General features: G+C 39.8%; 1 protein-coding gene across 4 annotated transcripts in view; it reads right to left on the bottom strand.

Annotated features, from left to right (window-relative positions):
- FTCDNL1 (formiminotransferase cyclodeaminase N-terminal like) overlaps window positions 1–19,798 on the bottom strand; it is a 175,501-nt gene that overhangs the window by 16,391 nt on the left and 139,312 nt on the right. The window contains exons 6-7 of one of the 4 annotated variants that reach the window (XM_067026515.1): window positions 9,745–9,826; window positions 8,653–9,097 (exon numbers count right to left, since the gene is read on the bottom strand). The exons of 2 other annotated variants lie outside the window; for them this stretch is intronic. In XM_067026515.1, coding sequence (XP_066882616.1) covers window positions 9,094–9,097; window positions 9,745–9,826 — 86 coding nt within the window. In that variant the 3' untranslated portion in view covers window positions 8,653–9,093. Of the gene's footprint in view, window positions 1–8,652; window positions 9,098–9,744; window positions 9,827–19,798 lie in introns of those variants that run through there. One more of the 4 variants, XR_010839166.1, reaches the window with a different exon arrangement.

The following is a 19,798-nucleotide window of genomic DNA, read 5'->3' on the forward strand; positions in this document are numbered from 1 at the left end:
CACTGCAATAACATGATTTACTGGAAAGTTATTTACCATATTCCACATCTTCAAAGACCAGATCCCCTTTATTTCTCTACCACAAAGTGCTCCTTAGAAATTTTCATTACAGCAATATGAATTAATGCCAGTTGTTACCCCAGGAGAGATCAAACTGAAACCTCCACAGAAGTCCAATTAACAGGAATCTCACAGGAAGCAATAGATACTGTGATGTGCTCTTCAGTGACTAATGGACTATGCTCTCTGTTTAAAAAGGGAAAAAAAGGTAGCAAAATTGAGCAAGCCCCCAGGGCATAAAACAAACTGAAAAAATAAATACAAGGAGAGTAAATAACAAACTTTAGAATATATAATCAATAAGGGTAGGTGAATATGGCAGCATTTTGAGATAAAACTGCATTTTCAAGTATTTTTAAAATGTTTCCCATTTGGTAGAACCCCAAATGGGCTTTGCCAAGCACTTTTTCTTCTTCATTTTTAAGTACGTATGTATTTCAAGGAAAATTTAATCCATATGTTCCTCTCTCATTTACACAATTTATCAAAATGTTGCTTTGAATGAGCCATTTAATGTCTAAGAAAACCGAAGAACACTGCTTTTTTTCCCCTAACAAGTTTCTAGGGTTTTTTTCTTCCTGAATTAGATATGTGTTTGGGGCTACATAGAAAGCTAATTGAAAAATATTCAATTCTGTTTTAAAATTCAGAATCAAACAAAGTCTGATAAAATTCAAAATAGAAAAGCAACATTCCCCTACAGTACTAGATTTTCAAGTTTCTAAAGCCTTTTATTCACATGATTCCTATCAATCAAAGAATGTTAGAATTAAAAGACACCTTAGAAATTTTGTTTTTTCTCTCACTTTAAAAACCAGGAAACTGAGTCCCAGAGAAGTTGAAGAATCTGCCAAAATCACAAAACTAATTAGTGGCAGAGCCAAGACATGTGTCTTCCCATTAGTGACTTCTTTGGTTTTTCTGGTTTTAATTAGGATTTTATTTATAACATATAGAAGTGTCGGTATAATACTAGATTATAAAAAACAGTGGAGTTTATTTCTGCATGAAATGTGCCTGCCTGCTTCCAATAGACCAACCCCTGGGCAACAGCTAGGCGAAGAATCAAAAGTTCAACTGCCAGTATTGCCATAGTAAATTGTATCTATCCTTTACCATCCCCACAAGGGTAAGTGATAGACCTGTTTAAAATAAAGTCCAGGTACACTCTCAGCTCTTACCAGTAAGATGCTACAGGAAAACAAGCTGATTACGCTTTAACTCATAAGGATATTTCTTTGTCTCCTTATTCTCCTATTCGTTCCTCCTACTGCCCCAAGGGGATCAATCATTCTGGACTACACAGAAATCTGGTGAGGGGCATACCATGAAGTCTGGAGGGTCTCAGTGGAGACATCAGTCCATGAGATAGGATTAGGGTACTTTTTTTTTTTTTTTAACTCATAGAAGTCTTTTTATTGATAGCTCTCTTGGATGTAAACCCACTTCGCATATCATATTACATCCAGGTCTGTTCTACAAGCTTTTTTTTTTTAAACCCCAGTTTCTTTAGACAAGGAAAAAGCACAGATGAATAAAAAAACTGCGATCCCCAGGGAAATAAGAGAAGAGAACAGAAGATCATTGGGTCTTCCAGCTGTCATGTCAGGAGGCAGTCATAAGCTACAGATCACAAATCACAATCAAAGAACTTGTAAGATTCTGTAACCTTCTAACTTATCAGTGTTCATGTTGTGTTACTCTCTGTTTTGTAGCAGTCATTCCCAGCAAAACTCTGTTTTAATGTGATGAGAGGGGGCATATAATATCTGTGTGTATTTTGGGAGTAACAAAGAAAAACTGAGAGACCTTTTTTTAAAATTAATTTAATTAATTAGGTTTTGGCTGCGTTGGGTCTTTGTTTATGCACGCAGGCTTTCTCTAGTTGTGGCGAACGGGGACTACTCTTCATTGAGGTGCGCGGGCTTCTCATTGTGGTGGCTTCTCTTGTTGCAGAACACGGGCTCTAAGCGCACGGGCTTCAGTAGTTGTGGCTCACAGGCTCTAGAGCGCAGGCTCAGTAGTTGTGGCACACGGGCTTAGTTGCTCCGCGGCATGTGGGATCTTCCCAGAGCAGGGCTCGAACCCGTGTCCCCTGCATTGGCAGGCGGATTCTTAACCACATTCTTCCCTTGCCACAAGGTAAGTCCCTGAGAGACTTTTCGGGAAGGGAGAAAGTAAAATCATATAGTACAGAACATCTCAACCACTTACTAATTGTTTAACCTTGGGAACATTACTTAACCTCTCTTTGTCTCAGTTTCCTGATCTATAAAATGGAAATAATAACAGGATTTACTTTATAAGGATTAGTGAAATAATACATGTAAAGCACTTAGGACAGTGTCTGCATATAACAAGACCTCAATAAAAATAATTGTGGTTGCACTATCATTTTTTTACACTGAACTAGGAAAACAGGCTGAATTCCTAGGACTTGGGACAAACAGAAAAAGAAAACAGAGGAAGATTATTTAGGGCTAATAAGGAACGCTGAGTCTAAGCAATCAAAAAGCTGTTATAGATGACTGAACGGGGATTCTAAACCCAACTATACACTGAAAATGAAAAACAAGGACTCAATTGGTATCACTATAACAAGTGCTCATATCATTGGTACAGGTGACATTTGAAAGACTGTAACCCTACCTTCTTCTATATGGACCTCCAGCTGTCAAAAACAACAGTGTGTTCAAAGATTGGACAGCCATTGGAACCCAATGCAAAATACTTACAAGTCTCCCCAGATCTCTTGGTTTGAGAAATGGTTACTTTGGCAATGACCTTAGGCATAATAGCTTTGGGGCTTAATTGAGTTAGATTTCTGAGTTGCTTTTTCTTGGTGAAGTTTTTCTTTTTGATTGAATGTAATTTGATTGGTTATATCAGATAGCAAACAGATTGGAAAGCACACTGGCTTGAGAAGTGGGGTGACGTGATTGCAGTCTTGGTTTTGCCTTAAGTGTCATTCTGAAGACAACATTCTTTTTCTAGGGGGTTGTTGCCTAGGTAAAAACGGGGTTGGATTTGGTGATCATAAATGTCCCTACCACTCTAATATTTTGTGAACCCATAGTGGTATAATTATAAAATAGTGAGATTGATTTTCCTGGCCATGATCACCCTATCATCAGAATTGATTTATATAGCACCTTTGAAAGTTCTAGGCATTCTATTCAGAACAACTGAGAAAATAGAGAGGAATGTGGTGAATACCATATGCTTTTGAGTCGGATCTGTGTTCAAATTTGGACTCTTTTACTCTATCAGTGGCTCAATATTGAGCAAATTAATTTCTCTGAGTCTCACTTTGCTCAGTCATGAAATATGGCCCACATTACCTAGTTCATAGGGTTGTCAAAATATTAAATGAGAAAACATAAGTCATATGACTGCCTCCTAATAGGTGTTCAATAGAAGGGAAATATTATTATAGTAGCAGGAAAGGAAATAATGGATACAAGCACCTGAAAGAAGGTCTTGCAGCTAAGGGAGTGTCATCCCCAAACCCAAAAGATTGTTGTCATTTTTTTATCATGTGCTACAATATTATCAGTGGAGACCCCAGAGGAAGCAATGTGAGAATGTTTGTTGAATGAATTAATGAAGTCATTCCCCTCAGCCAGGATTCTTGGCCTTTGCTGAATACTTTCACAATTTCTAAGAGAATTATATCACACACTTGCCCACTGAATTCACAGTACCAGACATTTTGGGCCTAACTGACATAAATATATACTATATAGACGAGTAAGTGAAATGTTTCATATTTAAATGATAACAAATATTATTTGATAAAAATATTATTATTTAAGTTAGCTCCTGAGGGATAGGTCTGAAATGGCTAAAAAAAATTAATTTTTCATAAATGGGCGGGGGTACATGAGAATACGACCGAAGAGGCTAATTCTAGGCTATGCAGAACAATAGTGAACAAATGTCCTCTAATCAAAAGGGCTTTAGGGCTTCCCTGGTGGCGCAGTGGTTGAGAGTCCGCCTGCCAATGCAGGGGATATGGCTTCGTGCCCCAGTCCGCGAAGATCCCACATGCCGCGGAGCGGCTGGGCCCGTGAGCCATGGCTGCTGAGCCTGCACGTCTGGAGCTGTGCTCCACAACAGGATAGGCTACAACAGTGAGAGGACCGCGCACAGCAAAAAAAAACCAAAAACCAAACCAAAAAACAAACAAACAAAAAAAGGGCTTTAGAGAGCTTCCCTGGTGGTGCAGTGGTTGAGAATTTACCTGCCAATTCAGGAGACACGGGTTCAAGCCGAGCCCTGGTCCAGGAAGATCCCACATGCCACGGAGCAACTAAGCCCGTGTGCCACAACTACTGAAGCACTCGCGCCTAGAGCCCATGCTCCGCAACAAGAGAAGCCACCGCAATGAGAAGCCTGCACACCGTAACAAAGAGTAGCCTCCGCTTGCCGCAACTAGAAAAAGCCCACGCGCGACAATGAACATCCAACGCAGCCAAAAATAAATAATTTAATTAAAAAAACCCTGAAAACTATTTTTTTAAAGGGGGGGCTTTAGAGATGGAACTTCCCCCCTTTGATAGAAGGAAATATTAACGATGCAACCTGGGTAGTATCTTCAGGTTTGGCCAAGGGCTATCGTGAAAACAAGGATACACTTGGCCTGAAAAAACGGGATCTAGTTGCTGAGATCTTCCTTCAGAGATAAAAGGCAAGGTAGGACTACTGCGGTCAAGCTTTCAGTTGACAAAGTCAGGAACAAAGAGACCAGGGATTACTCTGTCAGCTCTGAGACTTCCCCATGGTTAATATTTTTGTTGCCTTAGTCAGTTTCTCATGATGATTACCAATAAAATCTCTAAAATAATCTTTAAAAATAATGTGCATTCTGGAGTAGTGATGGGAAATCGCTTTGCATTCTGCAGCCAGACTTGAATGTAGGGAGAAAATATCACAAAGGATGGAGGGAAGCAACTGCGGAAGAATATGGGAAGCTGGCTGAGTTCCAGAGGCTTCTGCAAGGAAGAAAGGAGAAGATCTGGGCCAGAGCAGGGATTCTGGGAATTCCAGATACAGTGTAGGATCAAGCAAAGAAACTGCTGTCTCTGTTTCTAACAGTTCAATTTTTTTGGTTTTTTTTCCTCCAAGCTTACGATCTACTTCAAAATCTGTATTATAGTAGGTAATAATTATTTCTTATAACTTTTTTACAGAGCTTTCTGAAAGAATTTATTTTCTGGGTTTGGGAAATGCTGAAAAGTCCAGCTCACTAAGAAATAAATTCAACATGATTATGTAACCATACTTCCTGAATGGCCAATATAGGAATTTATCTCCAAGTCAAGAATGAACAGAGCATTGTCTTACCAAATGTCATCATTTCCTGCCTTTGAGAAGGAACTAGAAAGACTAGTGTCGAACCAACTCAGAGTATTTTAGGTAGGTCTTCAGCTGAAACCTAGGAATCAAAGCAGAAGAGAAGAAAAAGTGGTGTGAGGGGGAAGCTAATTTTCAAAGGTCTCCCTGCACCCCATGGCCACGCCCTTCTCTTCTAGGACCTTTCCGCCTCTCTTCATTTCAGTTTTGAGTTAGGAATACTGGAACTGATCACTTTTCAGCCTCAATAAGTCCTTGCTAATTATTTTAACATTTCAGGTTCAGGAAACCCAAACCCAGTGTTTGTTAAGTGCTCCTTGCCTTGATTTGTATGCCCTCTTATATTTCAAGGGAAGTTGGGTCCATGTGTTTCTGATTCGTTTTTACTTAACTCATCAAGACATTGTTTCATGAAGGCCATTTGATGTCCAAAGATTCTGCTGAACCTTTTGTTCGTTAAACCATAAAGCCAGTGAAGTCATATGCGGCTTATGACAAAAGAACAGAATTAGGAGACCCAGGAACTAAAGAGTCTACCTTTGTCCCTGCCGTGGTTTCATACAATGGTGAATCGCTTTTCTAGATATCTGTGTAATCTGGGTAGAGATAACAGTGTTTTATGCAAGGTTTAGAGAATTTTATAATAAAATAGAATTCTGGAGAGACTTTGTTAAGAGAAAGATATGTTATAAACCAATATCAAAATAGCTCTAGAATTGAAAGAATAAGGTTTTGCCTGGTTTTGAGGCTGTTATAGTAGTTTTCCTGGCCAAGTACCACAACTCAGAATTAAAATTTCAAAGGGCGACTAGACAACACATAATGTTTCCACCGGAAAGCATAACCCTTACATGGATTTATACACTGGGAGAGTACTATATTTCCTGCTGGTTTCCTTTTTGAGCTAACAATCACACCCCAAATCTGATTAACAGTTTGCATAAAGATAAGGGGTAGATGTTTGCCATGGAGAGAACCTACTGTTTTTGACCCCAAGGCAGAGATTCTCCGGAGCATGGAATACTGAAGTCCAAATTCCTCTAAATGAAGTGGCAACAAATTTAGCAGGTATCAACAATGAAAAACAATTTTTAAAAATTTATTAGTTCTAGCTTTCCACTAAGTTCATTATCCTGCAGTCACTTGCTGTTCTCTGGGTTATCACCCTGTTAGTTTGTCACACCTCCAGAGGGCATAATAGGATACAAAAATCAGTTCTGACTGGGGTCAACAGCAGAAATCAAGGGAGTTCTAATCAAAATGACGAGGAAGGTGAGAAAACATGTTCGGGCAAGCTAACAGCATCCGCCTCTCTGGCTTTTTGCATTAGTAAGGCATCTAGAAGAGAAGAGAGTGGCCATGGGCTGATGGAGACCTTTGAAAATTAGCTTTTGTACACAAACCATTTGTTTCCCAAGCTCACACACTTTGTATTTATTTATTTATTTACTTATTTATTTTTACTTGATCACTTGATCTCCAAGGTATGACCTGGTATCAGGCAAGGGGCCCAGTCAAATATGCATAATCACCACCCAGAACAGACTGAGACACACAGGCAGAGAGTCAGTAGACATGTAGCCCCTTTTCTCAGCATCCCATGAAGAGGGGTGGTTGGACTGCGTACAGCCAGATACACCATGGATGGGCTGCAGGAGTGAGACCCAGCCCATTTTCTGTTCTTTTCCTGCGGTTCTCCTGAAAGCAGCTTGTGATAAAGAGGGGCGGTGCAGGAGGGCAAAACAACCTACATTTTTTTTTTTTTTTTTTTTTGCGGTACGCGGGCCTCTCACCGTTGTGGAGCACAGGCTCCGGACGCGCAGGCTCAGCGGCCATGGCTCACGGGCCCAGCCGCTCCGCGGTGTGTGGGATCTTCCCGGACCACGGCACGAACCCGCGTCCCCTGCATCGGCAGGCGGACTCTCAACCACTGTGCCACCAGGGAAGCCCACAACCTACATTTTGTTACCAGGGGCTCAGGGGAAGTACATACCAGTGCTCGGTATACCAGCTTCCTGGCACCAATATCCCTTGGAAACTTTATAGCAAGTTGAGACCAGTCACTGACTCTCCTGCTGAGGCGATAGATAGTAACTGATCCCAGCTGACTCCTGCCAGCCAATCTACAGAGATTCAATGGACAAGCCTTTTTTGTCTCTCCACCATTGGCAAGCTGTTGAGATCCATTTAGGAAAGTACCTACTACTTGCCCAGGGAGTGTGATAAGGAAATCAGGAAAGACACAGCATCTGTATTTAATCCATGGCAAAACCAAAAAACAAACTTCAGGGCCAGCCTTCTAAGAGTTCACGGCCTAGCGAATGATGTCTGAAAACAAATAATGACCACAGAGCATGGAAAGTGATCTTGTAGAGGGATAAGCACCAGCAGCAATGTCACAAATGAGGTAGTGATCAACTCTGGTGGCAGGAGGAAGGGTTCTTGGGAAAGTTCCCCAGGAATATATGCTCATGAAGGTGGCAGTCTATGGGCACAGGTTGAGGGAAAGGCGTTCCAGGCAGAGGGAAACACAATGTAATTATGCAGGAACCCTAATTATAACCAAGCCGAAGAAAGTTTGAAAGAAATAGACATCCCTTTGCTGCCCCGTTTTACATATTCTGGAAGAGTCAAATCATAAGAAGCTAAAGTCTAACAAGTGTATAGCAGTTTCCCCAAATTCCACAAACAACTAAGCAATGCCAGGTCCATTTCAAAAGTGAAAATTCCATTAGAACCCTCTGAAGTCAGAAGCTGCCCTTCAGAGTCTGCTGTCCCCATCTCCCAGCTAGTCAATGTCCTTTTTCCAGTTGGTCACTGAGTTGGGGCAATATTAGCTAAACTGCCCTGGCTAGTTGGCTCTTCTGTCTCTTTTGGCCAGGAGTTATTTCTGTCCCACCAAGAGTACCCAACAAACCAAGCACCTTACATGTATTAAAAGGAATGTAGAACTCACTTCTGGTCAGGCCAAAGAACACAGCTCCTGTAACAAAACTCAAAGCTCTGAAAAGAAGAGATTCCTTCTTTTTAAGATTTATTGTATTTGTTTATAATTGTTCCTGCTTCAGAATCTCAGGGGCTTACCACTGGTGGGGTCACACAGTGTCCTCTCCCAGATCCACACCCTCCAATATTCTAGTTCACAGGAAAGGGGACATACTATCTTCTTTAAAGGCTTACGTGGCTTTGCCCTAAACAAATTACATTGTATCAGGGCTGCCAGGGCATGTTAATCACCTGCTAATCGAGTCCCATTGTCACTTGGTAGCCCCTTTCCCTCTCTCTCTTTCTCCCCAGGCAGGCAGTGAACAAAGTGACATTCTTGGCAGCTCTGAAAGGCTTCGAGTTCTTTTTCTTTTGTCTGCATTGGGTCTTCATTGCCACGCACGGGCTTTCTCTAGTTGCGGCGAGCCGGGGTTACTTTCGGTGGCGGTGCACAGGCTTCTCGTGGTGGCTTCTCTTGTTGTGGAGCACGGGCTCTAGGCACACGGGCTTCAATAGTTGTGGCACACGGGCTTAGTTGCTCCATGGCACGTGGGAACTCCCCGGACCAGGGATCGAACCCATGTGCCCTGCATTGGCAGGCAGATTCTTAATCACTGCACCACCAGGGAAGTCCCGGCTTCAAGTTCTGAACTATATTTGTAACTCTCAAGCTGGCGTGACAGGACCCTTGCTTTAGCTATCCAGGGATATATACGAGAAATGGGAATAAAATTTAGAAGCACATAAATTTATTACATGCAAATCTTAGCATGTTTTGAAAAGCATGATGCACTTAAATGGGCGAATCTGGCTGAGATGATAATTTAGCTAGAGGGTATATTTGTTACCCACTGTGTAGAGCAAATCCCCCCAAAACTTACTAGTGTAAAATAATAATAACCACTTATTATCATTCGTGCTTCAGTAACTCAGGAATTTGGGAGTGGCTCAGTTGTGCAGCTTTGGGTCTCATAAGGTTACAGGTAAATGGTGCCAGGGACAGGGGTGATTTTGAAGGCTTTTTCATTCATATGCCTGGTACCCCAGCTGGGAAAACTCAAACATCTGGAGGCTACAGCAAATGGGGCTCCTCTAAGTGGTCTTTCTTCCTGTTCTCTGCATCATGGCAGCTTTAGGGTATCTGGACTTCTAACATGGCAGCTCAGGCCCCCAAAGGCGCATCTTCCAATATAAAGAGTCAGGCAGAAGCTGTATCATTTCTCCCACCCTAGCCACAGAAGTATCATAAGATTGCTTCCTCCTCATCCTATTTGGTAGACTAGAGTCATTAATTAATGACTTGGCTGGCCCAAGTTTAAGGAAAGGGCAATTATTAGTCTCCACCTTTTTACTGCAGAAGTGTCCAAGAATTTGCAGATCTGTTTTAAGACAATCACAAAGGAAGTCAGGAAGAGAGGAGTGTCAACTGAAAATAAAAGATAAATAGCAAGGTATAAAAGCAAATCATCATAATTTCCATGGACATTTCTTTAAAATTTGTCATGAATCAAATTCAGACCTCTAAAAACTTCTCAATATTATTTTTACCTTTTATCTAGCTTCTAATTTTTTGTTCCATAATTCTGGTTTTCCTTAACGACATCATTTTTCTTTTTAATTTATTTGATCAAATTTTGTTTTGCATCTACTATATGTTAAGCATGTGTTAATACAGAAGCAAATTGATATAGTCTATGCTTTCAAGGGGTTCACAGTCAAAATTACAATTCCCTGTGACAACTGCACCATTAGAAGCATAAACAAGGCATAGAGATGGGAAAGAAAAATAGTTTGATAAAATCATACTATATATTTTCACTCTACTTCACAGACTTGCAAAATGAGACTTTCAATTGCACCTCTTTTTCATGTGCCATAAACTGTATTGTTAATACTAATTTGGAAAGTATTCCCTAAGGTAGTTCTTTAGTGTTAAAGTCAGACAAAGATTTCCTGGGGTTAAAACACAAAGACCTAAGCATAGGATCCTCATCTAGGGATAAATTATTGAGATGTCATTTGGTCCACCCCCCATGCATCCAAGTAAATCTCAGCCCAACCCAAATCAATGGCAATCTATCCTACTGTTGTCAAGACAGTGCTAATAGGAACAGCTCTTACGTTGCATATGGTGAAAGATATTACTACACTGCAGGAGGTCTTCACTTTTCATATGGAGAGGGGAGACACCCCTATGAATGAACTACATAGGTCAAGAATCATGAAGGCTGGGGTTGGTGCTGCCCAAGTCACAGGGCAGTACCAGGAGGTCACTGGTGATCTTCACGTCCCAGATTCAGTCAAGTGGTGGACAAGCAGCTCAGATTGCCCATATTACCCAGCACATGGTCACTGGGCAAGTGGCCCTATGGCATTACCGGGATTGCATCCAACTCCTCAGCGCAGTTCAACAACTATGCATTTGAACATCTACTGTGTTTCTGGCAACTTTAAATGGCTCCACACTCCCCACCAAAGAGATTTAATTCCTTAGCCCAGTATTCATTGCTTCAAATATTATTTAACCTGGTTCATCAACTACTAGGCTCTCATATGCACACTTTGATTATGCTAGAAAAATATCATGCCTAAATTTTTATTTCTTTCTTGCCACCAGGCAAGAAGTCCAAAGAGACTAATTCAAAGGTTCACTCTTGGTAAGGATGTGTTTTAGGAACAGAGACTGTTTAGGTAAAAATTTTATGCAGAATTCAGGAAAAAAATCATCTGGTTAAAGAGCATCAGATGAGAGGGTGAGAAGCTGATTTCCCAGAAGAGCTCTTAATTGCCTTAAAGTTCATCAGAAAATTGCTTAAGCACTTATCAGGAATGCTCATTTCTTTCCAGAAGAAAGTTGGTTGTGAACTGTCTCATATACAAAAACCATTTTATTTCAGGCCGAGTTTGGGACAATTTTCCCTCCCATCTATTTACCCTTCCTTATGAACATTTCACACTTTCTCAACACGTGTCTGTGTGATCACCTCACCCAACCCTCCCACTTCTTGTTGCTTCAGGCCAAGATCAAATGTTCTCTCCTGCTAATAATGTTTTCCTTCCATCCTAAACTCCAGTTCTTTTATTGTACCTCTCTTACTTTTTATTGTTGCTTGTATTCATATCTCCTATTTTAACTATAAGAAATTGTATATTTTCCTCTGCATATACTCATTAATATTCAATGAAGGTGGAATAATAAGTGTATATAACTAAATTCATAGTGTATGCAATCTCCAATATACTGTACTTCAAGTAAATATTTCACGGTCTCAATTAACTATTGCACTAGATTAGATTCAGTGATGGATAATTGAAAACCCCAAACAACAGTGCTTTAAACAAGATGCAAATTAATTTCTCCCCCTATAATGGCAATCTGGAGGTCAGCAGGCCAGAGCTGGCATCGTGAGTCCATGGTCCTTCTATCTTTAGCTCCATCCTCATCTGTGTGTGGCTTCTTCCTCATGGTTCAAGATGGATGCTTGACTTTAGCCACCACATCCTTATTGCTGCCAGCAGGGAGGGGAGAATGGCATGCCTCTTCTTTGTAAGGACACATCTCAGAAGTTGCACACAAAATTGTCAGAATGGTTAATGCACTGATAAGCCAAAGCACCTCTGATTACATCCCATGAGTTATGACTTAGTTACATGTGGCACTGGTAGTAAGGGAAATAGGAACGTACACAATTTAAAAGCCATAGGTTCCACTACTAAGGAAGAAGAAAGAACAAATATTGAGGGAGATCTAAAAGTCTCTCCTTCTATGGCCTATTCTAATGTTTACCAAACCTCACTGGTCCTATTTTACTTTAAGTTATTTTTCCATACTCTAGCATATTTATTTCTCTTGCATTCTCCGTAAATACTAAGGGACTCCATTTTTTAATAATAATAACCTTTGGGCTTCCCTGGTGGCGCAGTCGTTGAGAGTCCGCCTGCCAATGCAGGGGATGCGGGTTCGTGCCCCGGTCTGGGAGGATCCCACATGCCGCGGAGCGGCTGGGCCCGTGAGCCATGGCCGCTGAGCCTGCGCGTCCGGAGCTTGTGCTCCGCAACGGGAGAGGCCACTGCAGTGAGAGGCCCGCGTACCTTTTATTTATTTATTTTTTATTTTTTTTGGCTGCGCCACGTAGTGTGTGTGATCTTAGTTCCTCCACCAGGGATCAAACCCCTGCCCCCTGCAGTGGAAGCACAAAGTCTTAACCACTGGACTGCCAGGGAATTCCTGAGACTTCACTTTTTAATGTAGAAAAATATAAGTTCCAAGCTCTGCGAGAATAGGTATTACATTATATAATGTGTATTATATGTATGTATGTATATATATACATGTAATTAAAAAGTTGGGGGCCACTTTATATAAAACACCATGTTTCCCAACTTTTTTGATCATGCACTGCAATCAAAAGATTTTAGGGACTTCCCTGGTGGTGCAGTGGTTAATCCGCCTGCCAATTCAGGGGACATGGGTTCAAGCCCTGGTCCGGGAAGATCCCACATGCTGTGGAGCAACTAAGCCCATGAGCCACAACTGCTGAGCCCACATGCCACAACTACTAAAGCCCTCGTGCCTAGAGCCCATGCCCTGCAACAAGAGAAGCCACCGCAACGAGAAGCCTGCACACCACAGGAAGAGTAGTCCCTGCTCGCCAAAACTAGAGAAAGCCTGTGCGAAGCATCAAAGACCCAACGCAGCCAAAAATAAATAAATAAAAATTTAAGGAAAAAAAATTTTAACCCCTGTGATATATTTACATGTACCTATTAATATATATTTATAAATGTTTTACTATATTATATATATTATAAGAATCCATAAAAATAAAAATTGAAGAGATAAAAATGAATATAAATTAAAGTTCTAATATTTTCTTCCTTCACTGCAATGGACTTTCTAAGGCAAACACTCATCTAACAGATGTTAAATAACTTATGCTCCTTAACACGTCATCATTTCAATTGAGAATTCAACCAAAACCTAACAGAGAAGGCTAGGACAAAATGCTAACAATATAAGTTGTTATATTGTTATATCCCACATGGAAAAGAAATAACAATTGTTGAAACTCCCACATTTTGGGTCTGACAAACAAATTACGCGTCTCGACAAAATGTCTGCATTGAAAAACCCATTCGGGCTTTTTCACAACATAGTTGAATTTGTTAAAGAGTTCAATGTCTTCTTGTTTATAAAGTTTTAATTTTACTACTATTGGGTTACTCAGATGGAATAAACAAGGAACATTGCTGTTCTGCTCATTGTGGTCATGAATTACAGGGCCCTGGAGAAGCATGTTGAGGTACTTTGGAGTCTTGATTTCAATGCGCTTGGTGTGTACTATGTATGCTCTTATACACTGTGTATATAGACCTTAAAGCTTTTCAAATGAAGCTACAGCTGAAGTTGCCGGACCAGTCATGTTGCATTTCCCTAAGGGCAAAACCCCAAATTGACAGCTCTCACTTTGTGCTACAGAATAAAACTGAGCAATCAGGACCTAGCAAACCCCTGCTACAAAGTTATGAACTGATATCAATTACTGAGCCTAATTATCTTGACAAAGTATACTATTCATTTAAATCTTTCATTTTCTGGAACCATAACAGCTAGGGACTGCAGGAGAAAGTGATCATGCTATCTTGGAATTGCTAATATCTAAGATGTAGATTTTTGATGAGTCAGGCATGTACCCAATGCTTTAGTAATTAAAAAAACGTTTGTAAAGCTGCTTAGAGAACGTTCAAATATGGTTTTATAAAGAGAGACTCAGAAAGAGAACATGGCATAAGAGAGATGGGGGTTCTAAAATGAAATTCTGACCACATTATGATGAATAAATGTGGAGATAAAGACATCAGTAAGGCTGCCCAGAAACCCTCTGATGAGTTTAGATTTTGAAAGAATACATATATAAATGCAAGGAAGGTCATATAACCAAGGACACAAATTGTGAAATATATAAGAAGATTGTCAGAATCGTTAATGTGCTGATAAGCCAAAGCTTACAAAAGTGACAAAGGCAATAAAACCTATCATTTCAACTCTGTTCAGATCACAGATGTGAACAAGAAAGTAAAATGTACAATACTGGAAATGACGGTATAATGTTAGTAGATGAGAGAAGTATTTCAATGAAGGAAAATTATCTTCAAAACTTAGGAAGTCCAGCATGGATTAAAAGAGTACACAAATTTCCAAAAAGAATGGTCTGCTTAAATGAATGCTACATTCCATCTCCAGGATTCTAAGGGAATTAGAATTAATTACACCCCAGGATTCTAAGGGAATTGTAGGCATGATTGTGGGGTGACTTGGGGTCATCATTGAATCAAGGAGACCCTGAGGTATGTCAGGAGACTGAAATAACTAAGCCTTTGGATTTTCAGAAGGTGGACAATATGGGGTTTGGGAGCAGATTCTAGAAACAGTAAATAAGTAGACATACTGTTGTTATCTTGCAAAATTCCAGGAAGGACTATTAAATGGGTAGTCTGTTGCCCTTACAAAACAAAATGCTGATCTGATCAGTAGGATCTAGTGTTTACTCATAATGAGAATCCACTCCAAGTGGGTTTCATTCTCTTTTTAGTAAGGTAAAGAGACAAGCAGGTAATAGGCACATACCATCAACATGGCAGAGAGGAACTCCTATAAGAGAGTCTCTTTAAATACCAATGTGAGAAGCAACCTTTAAAGGTATGCCACAGCGGACTTTTTTCTATTAAAAAAATTTCTTTTCTAAACATATAAGCAATTTTTTAAAAAATTTATTTATTTATTTATTTATGGCTGTGTTGGGTCTTCGTTTCTATGCGAGGGCTTTCTCTACTGTGGCAAGGTGGGGGTCACTCTTCATCGCAGTGCGCAGGCCTCTCACTATCGCAGCCTCTCTTGTTGCGGAGCATAGGCTCCAGACGCGCAGGCTCAGTAGTTGTGGCTCACCGGCCCAGCTGCTCCGCGGCATGTGGGATCTTCCCAGACCAGGGCTCGAACCCATGTCCCCTGCACTGGCAGGCAGATTCTCAACCACTGTGCCACCAGGGAAGCCCTATAAGCAATTTTTTAAAGCATGTGGACACACAGTATATCTTTGACTTCAAGATGCAATTCATTGTGAGATAATGCATCAATTTAAAAACAACTTTGGGGCTGAGAAAGGAATTATATTAAATCTATAATTCACCCTAATAAGAAGCACTAAAATATGAAGAATGTACCTTAGAACTGAGGAAATACACACACACAATTTACAGGATTGAAATCATACATTTTACTTACTTGGAATTTGATTATAATCTTTCACTCCATCACATGAAAAACTCTACAAACATAGTGAACTGGTCACACATTATAATTTATTTAATTATTATTCTATTATTCTGAAATTTTTAATTATTTTTTATAAAAACTTTTGCAATTTACTGTGAAGAAATTTATCTGCGTTTTTATTTCCTTAGAGTACATTTCTAGAAGTGGAATTATTGTGTAAAAAGATGTTTTAAAGATTCTTGATACATATACTGAACTTATACTCAGAAGGCTTGCACCAATTTGCATTACCACCAGCAGTGGTTTGAGAAAAAGCCCATCTTACCCTCATTCAAAATGATCTTTCCTTTCCAAATTCTTTGTTGATTTGGTAGGCAAAAACAAGCAAGCAAATAAACAAATCTCAAATTTTCTTTTTGTTTGGTTTGAATTTCATTGACTACAGTGACATTAAATGTTCTTCCATATAAATATTACTATTTCTGTTTCTTTGGTGAATTCTGTTCTTGCCTTTTATACATTTTTCTAATGGAAATTTATTACTTTCCTTGACAATTATTATGTGGTCTTTATATGTCAAAGACAGTAACCATTTTCTGCTCTGTTGTGGTATTTTATGTTTTTTATTAAACTTTTGTGTCATTTTGTTTTACGTCTACCTGTTCTTTTATTCATCTTTTTAAAAAAGTTATCTTTTTTAAAAGTTTATCCTAAGGAATGTATGCTTTTTCACTGGAACATTTACAAAATTTACTTCAGTTGTCGTATCTGATATTTGACCTTTCCTCTAGTGTTTTGTTTATTCCTTTTGTTTTGGGGTAATGTTTTGCTGTTTATTTTGTGTGTGCCTGGTTTTGCTCTATGATTGGTGTTTTGATTCCTTTTATCTTCCATAGTGATTTAGAACATGGACATCCTATTTTTTTTATTTTACTTGTGGTTGCTGCTAAGTTTTTCAAATCATATGTGAACCTATATTTCACAAAATATCAAATTCATGAATGAAACAAAACCTTTGATTCTCATTATGTGATATTAGGAATTTGGCATGGTTTTACTCTCCCTAGCCCTTCCCCCAATACACTGCTGGCCTTTACTGATAACAATCTGGGATTTATATCTTGATCATTACTACTAAATGATTAGCATTTCATTTTGTAACTTTAAAATAATTTGTAATATTTCCTTTCAAAAGAATTATTTTATTTTTGCATTCAATTTTGTATGAATGTAACAGTAGTTATCTTTATTTAAATGTATGTTTATTTGGTTTCATTGTTTTCACTCACCAGCAGTTATTTTATATTAGAACTTTAATATTTCTGGGTACTTGATATTTTATGTGATTCTCAGACAGCTAGATTTTGAAAGGCCAGAACTATAGGTGGGCCAGATGAAAGTTAACAATAAAGATGTAAAAGTAAGGATGGAGAAGTCCTTGTTTGGCAATAATTGCAAAGAAAAAGACCACGAGATTTGAGTTGCTATAATCTCAATATGGGCAAATCATGCAATGTGATGGTTTAAAAAGCTAATGAAAATATGACTGTCATGCTGATAAGCATGAGTCATAGGACAAAATGGGAGTAATTCCACTTTACTAGGTACTAGGCAGACAGTCTGGCAGGAATACTCAGTTCAGTTCTGAGCCATCTTAACATTGAAAATCTAGGAAGCGGGCTTCCCTGGTGGCGCAGTGGTTGAGAGTCCGCCTGCCGATGCAGGGGACACGGGTTCGTGCCCCGGTCCGGGAGGATCCCACGTGCCGCAGAGCGGCTGGGCCCGTGAGCCATGGCCGCTGAGGCTGCGCGTCCGGAGCCTGTGCTCCGCAACGGGAGAGGCCGCAACAGTGAGAGGCCCGCATACCGCAAAAAAAAAAAAAAAAAAAAAAAAGAAAAAGAAAATCTAGGAAGCATCCAGAGGGGCAGCTAAGAGAGAGAAGAGTCTGAAAAATCATGTCATATAAAGATTGATTGAGGGAACTGGAGCTTTAACCAGGAAAAATGAGGTTTAGGAGCTATGTGGTATTCATGTGCTTCTATGAGGGATAATAAAGACCCAGTGCTCCTGGAGGCAGATGCAGGTGAAGTTTCCAAGGAGAAGATGTTGACACGATAGGAAGAAAATCCTAAAAGTCAGAGCTGTCCAAAATTGGCATGTGCTGCCTCAGACACTACCGTGCTTCCCATCCCCTCAGAGAGTGGATGACATCTGTTGAAGATGGTACAGGACCTAAATGATATTGGCAAAGAAATGGTTACTTAGAAACGTACTTGGGTTGAATACATTCCCGTGTGATTTCCCAGTTTTCTCCTCCTTGCTACACAACTGCCCCCTTCACTCCCAATACCTCTGCCAAAGAGAACTTTGCTTTCACCTACTCATTCTCTCCCCCTCCTTCATCGTTAAGGAGAGTTCTGCTTTTGTGCGGCAAGTCCCTGGGCTTACACAGAGATATGAGGTCTGGAGAAGTGGAAGGAAAGGGAGAAACACTCTTGCTTGCTAGCTCAGTTTCTAGAATCACTTGGTTGATGAGAATATAGGAAAAGTGTGACTAATATTTTTAAAAGGGTTGTTTCATACTCTAGAAAATTGGAGAGGTGGAATGCTGTGGGAAAAGAGAAAAAAGTCAAGCTTTCTCTCTCTGAATGTTTGCAGGGTCTGGAGTGTGAGAAGCTCTGAATATCTGCATGCTGTGGGGAAGCAGGAGAGAAGAGAAAAGGGGATATGAACAAGTTCAGAAGCTGACACAGCTACTGTCCTGAAACAAAGAAGTCTGTTCTCTAACTTGGACAAGAGTCTCATGGAACAAACAAAAGTCGAGGAGAAGCTAGAAGTTTCTGGATCCCATTTACATGGGAAAAATCACAAGACTCCTAGTGATGAAGAACCAGAATTTTAAATCAGATCCCTTTTCTCACTTTAAAAATTATACAAATGTTTATATATACTGGCACTAGATTTACTCATGTGGTAAAATGTGTAGGGCTGTCAGTCCACAGTGTAGATTCACTCTTTCTCTAGTAATCTTTCTTTGCTTTAAGTCTAACCTGAACTCTTCGTGTGCGTGTTTGTGTGTGTGTGTGTGTGTGTGTGTGTGTATTTCTTCCCTATTACAAGCAAAATTTTGTTGCCCAAAGAGGGCAAAAAGGGGAAAGCAACAACCCTCTCAAATGCTGTTGTTGGGCATTATGATGGTTAATTTTATATGTCAACTTGGCTGGGACACTGTGCCCAGATACATGGTCAAACATTATTCTGAACATTTCTGTGAGGGCGTTTTTGATGATATTAAAATTCAAATTGGTGGACTCTTGAGTAAAGCAGATTGCCATCCATAATGTGGGTGGGCTTCTTCTAATCAGTAGAAGGCCTGACTAGAACAATAGACGGAGCTCTTCCAAGCAAGAGGGAATTCTGTCAGTTGACAGCCTTCAAACTTGAACTGCTACATAAGCTCTTCCTTGGTCTCCAGCTGGGCCACCCTGCCAGTTTTGGATCTGTCAGCCTCCATAATCACATGAGCCAATTTAAAATAAATCTCTTTTCATATAGATACACATTCTATTGGTTCTGTTTCTCTGGAGAACCTTGACTAATGCAGGTGTGCTACACATTGTGAGTATAAAAAGACACTGAATTTTAAAGGAGATCAGAGTACATGAACCTAAGACTCTGGTCCCATTCTAAGACTTTACATGCTTCTACCAGGCTTTAGAGTCCATATAGAAGTATACTGTATTTTCAACATACACAGCGTTCATATGGACAGGGTCATAATTCACCAAAACTTTTAAAATATTGTAATCAATTTACAAATTTTTCAATTAGACAAAAATATGCACGAAGGGGTTATTCAATGATGATAATCAGGACATATATATTATGTGTATTAGCAAAAAATGTGAATAAGTTCTTCGGTGAAAGAAAAAACCTGGTGCATATAATAGATTTCTCATAGTTCTATGCAGAACTTTCACTAAGGGAACACCCACCTAAAATGGATTATTCTTCATCAAATGTTACAGTGAGAATTCTTCTGTAGGAAGCATTTTGTGGATTCTTTCCAGAACATAGAGAAGATAATCTGTCTTCCAGGAATTCCTTTTCAAGATGGATTATTCA

The sequence above is a fragment of the Kogia breviceps genome, chromosome 2 (genome assembly GCF_026419965.1).
Source record: "Kogia breviceps isolate mKogBre1 chromosome 2, mKogBre1 haplotype 1, whole genome shotgun sequence".
Classification (NCBI taxonomy): Eukaryota; Metazoa; Chordata; class Mammalia; order Artiodactyla; family Physeteridae; genus Kogia; species Kogia breviceps.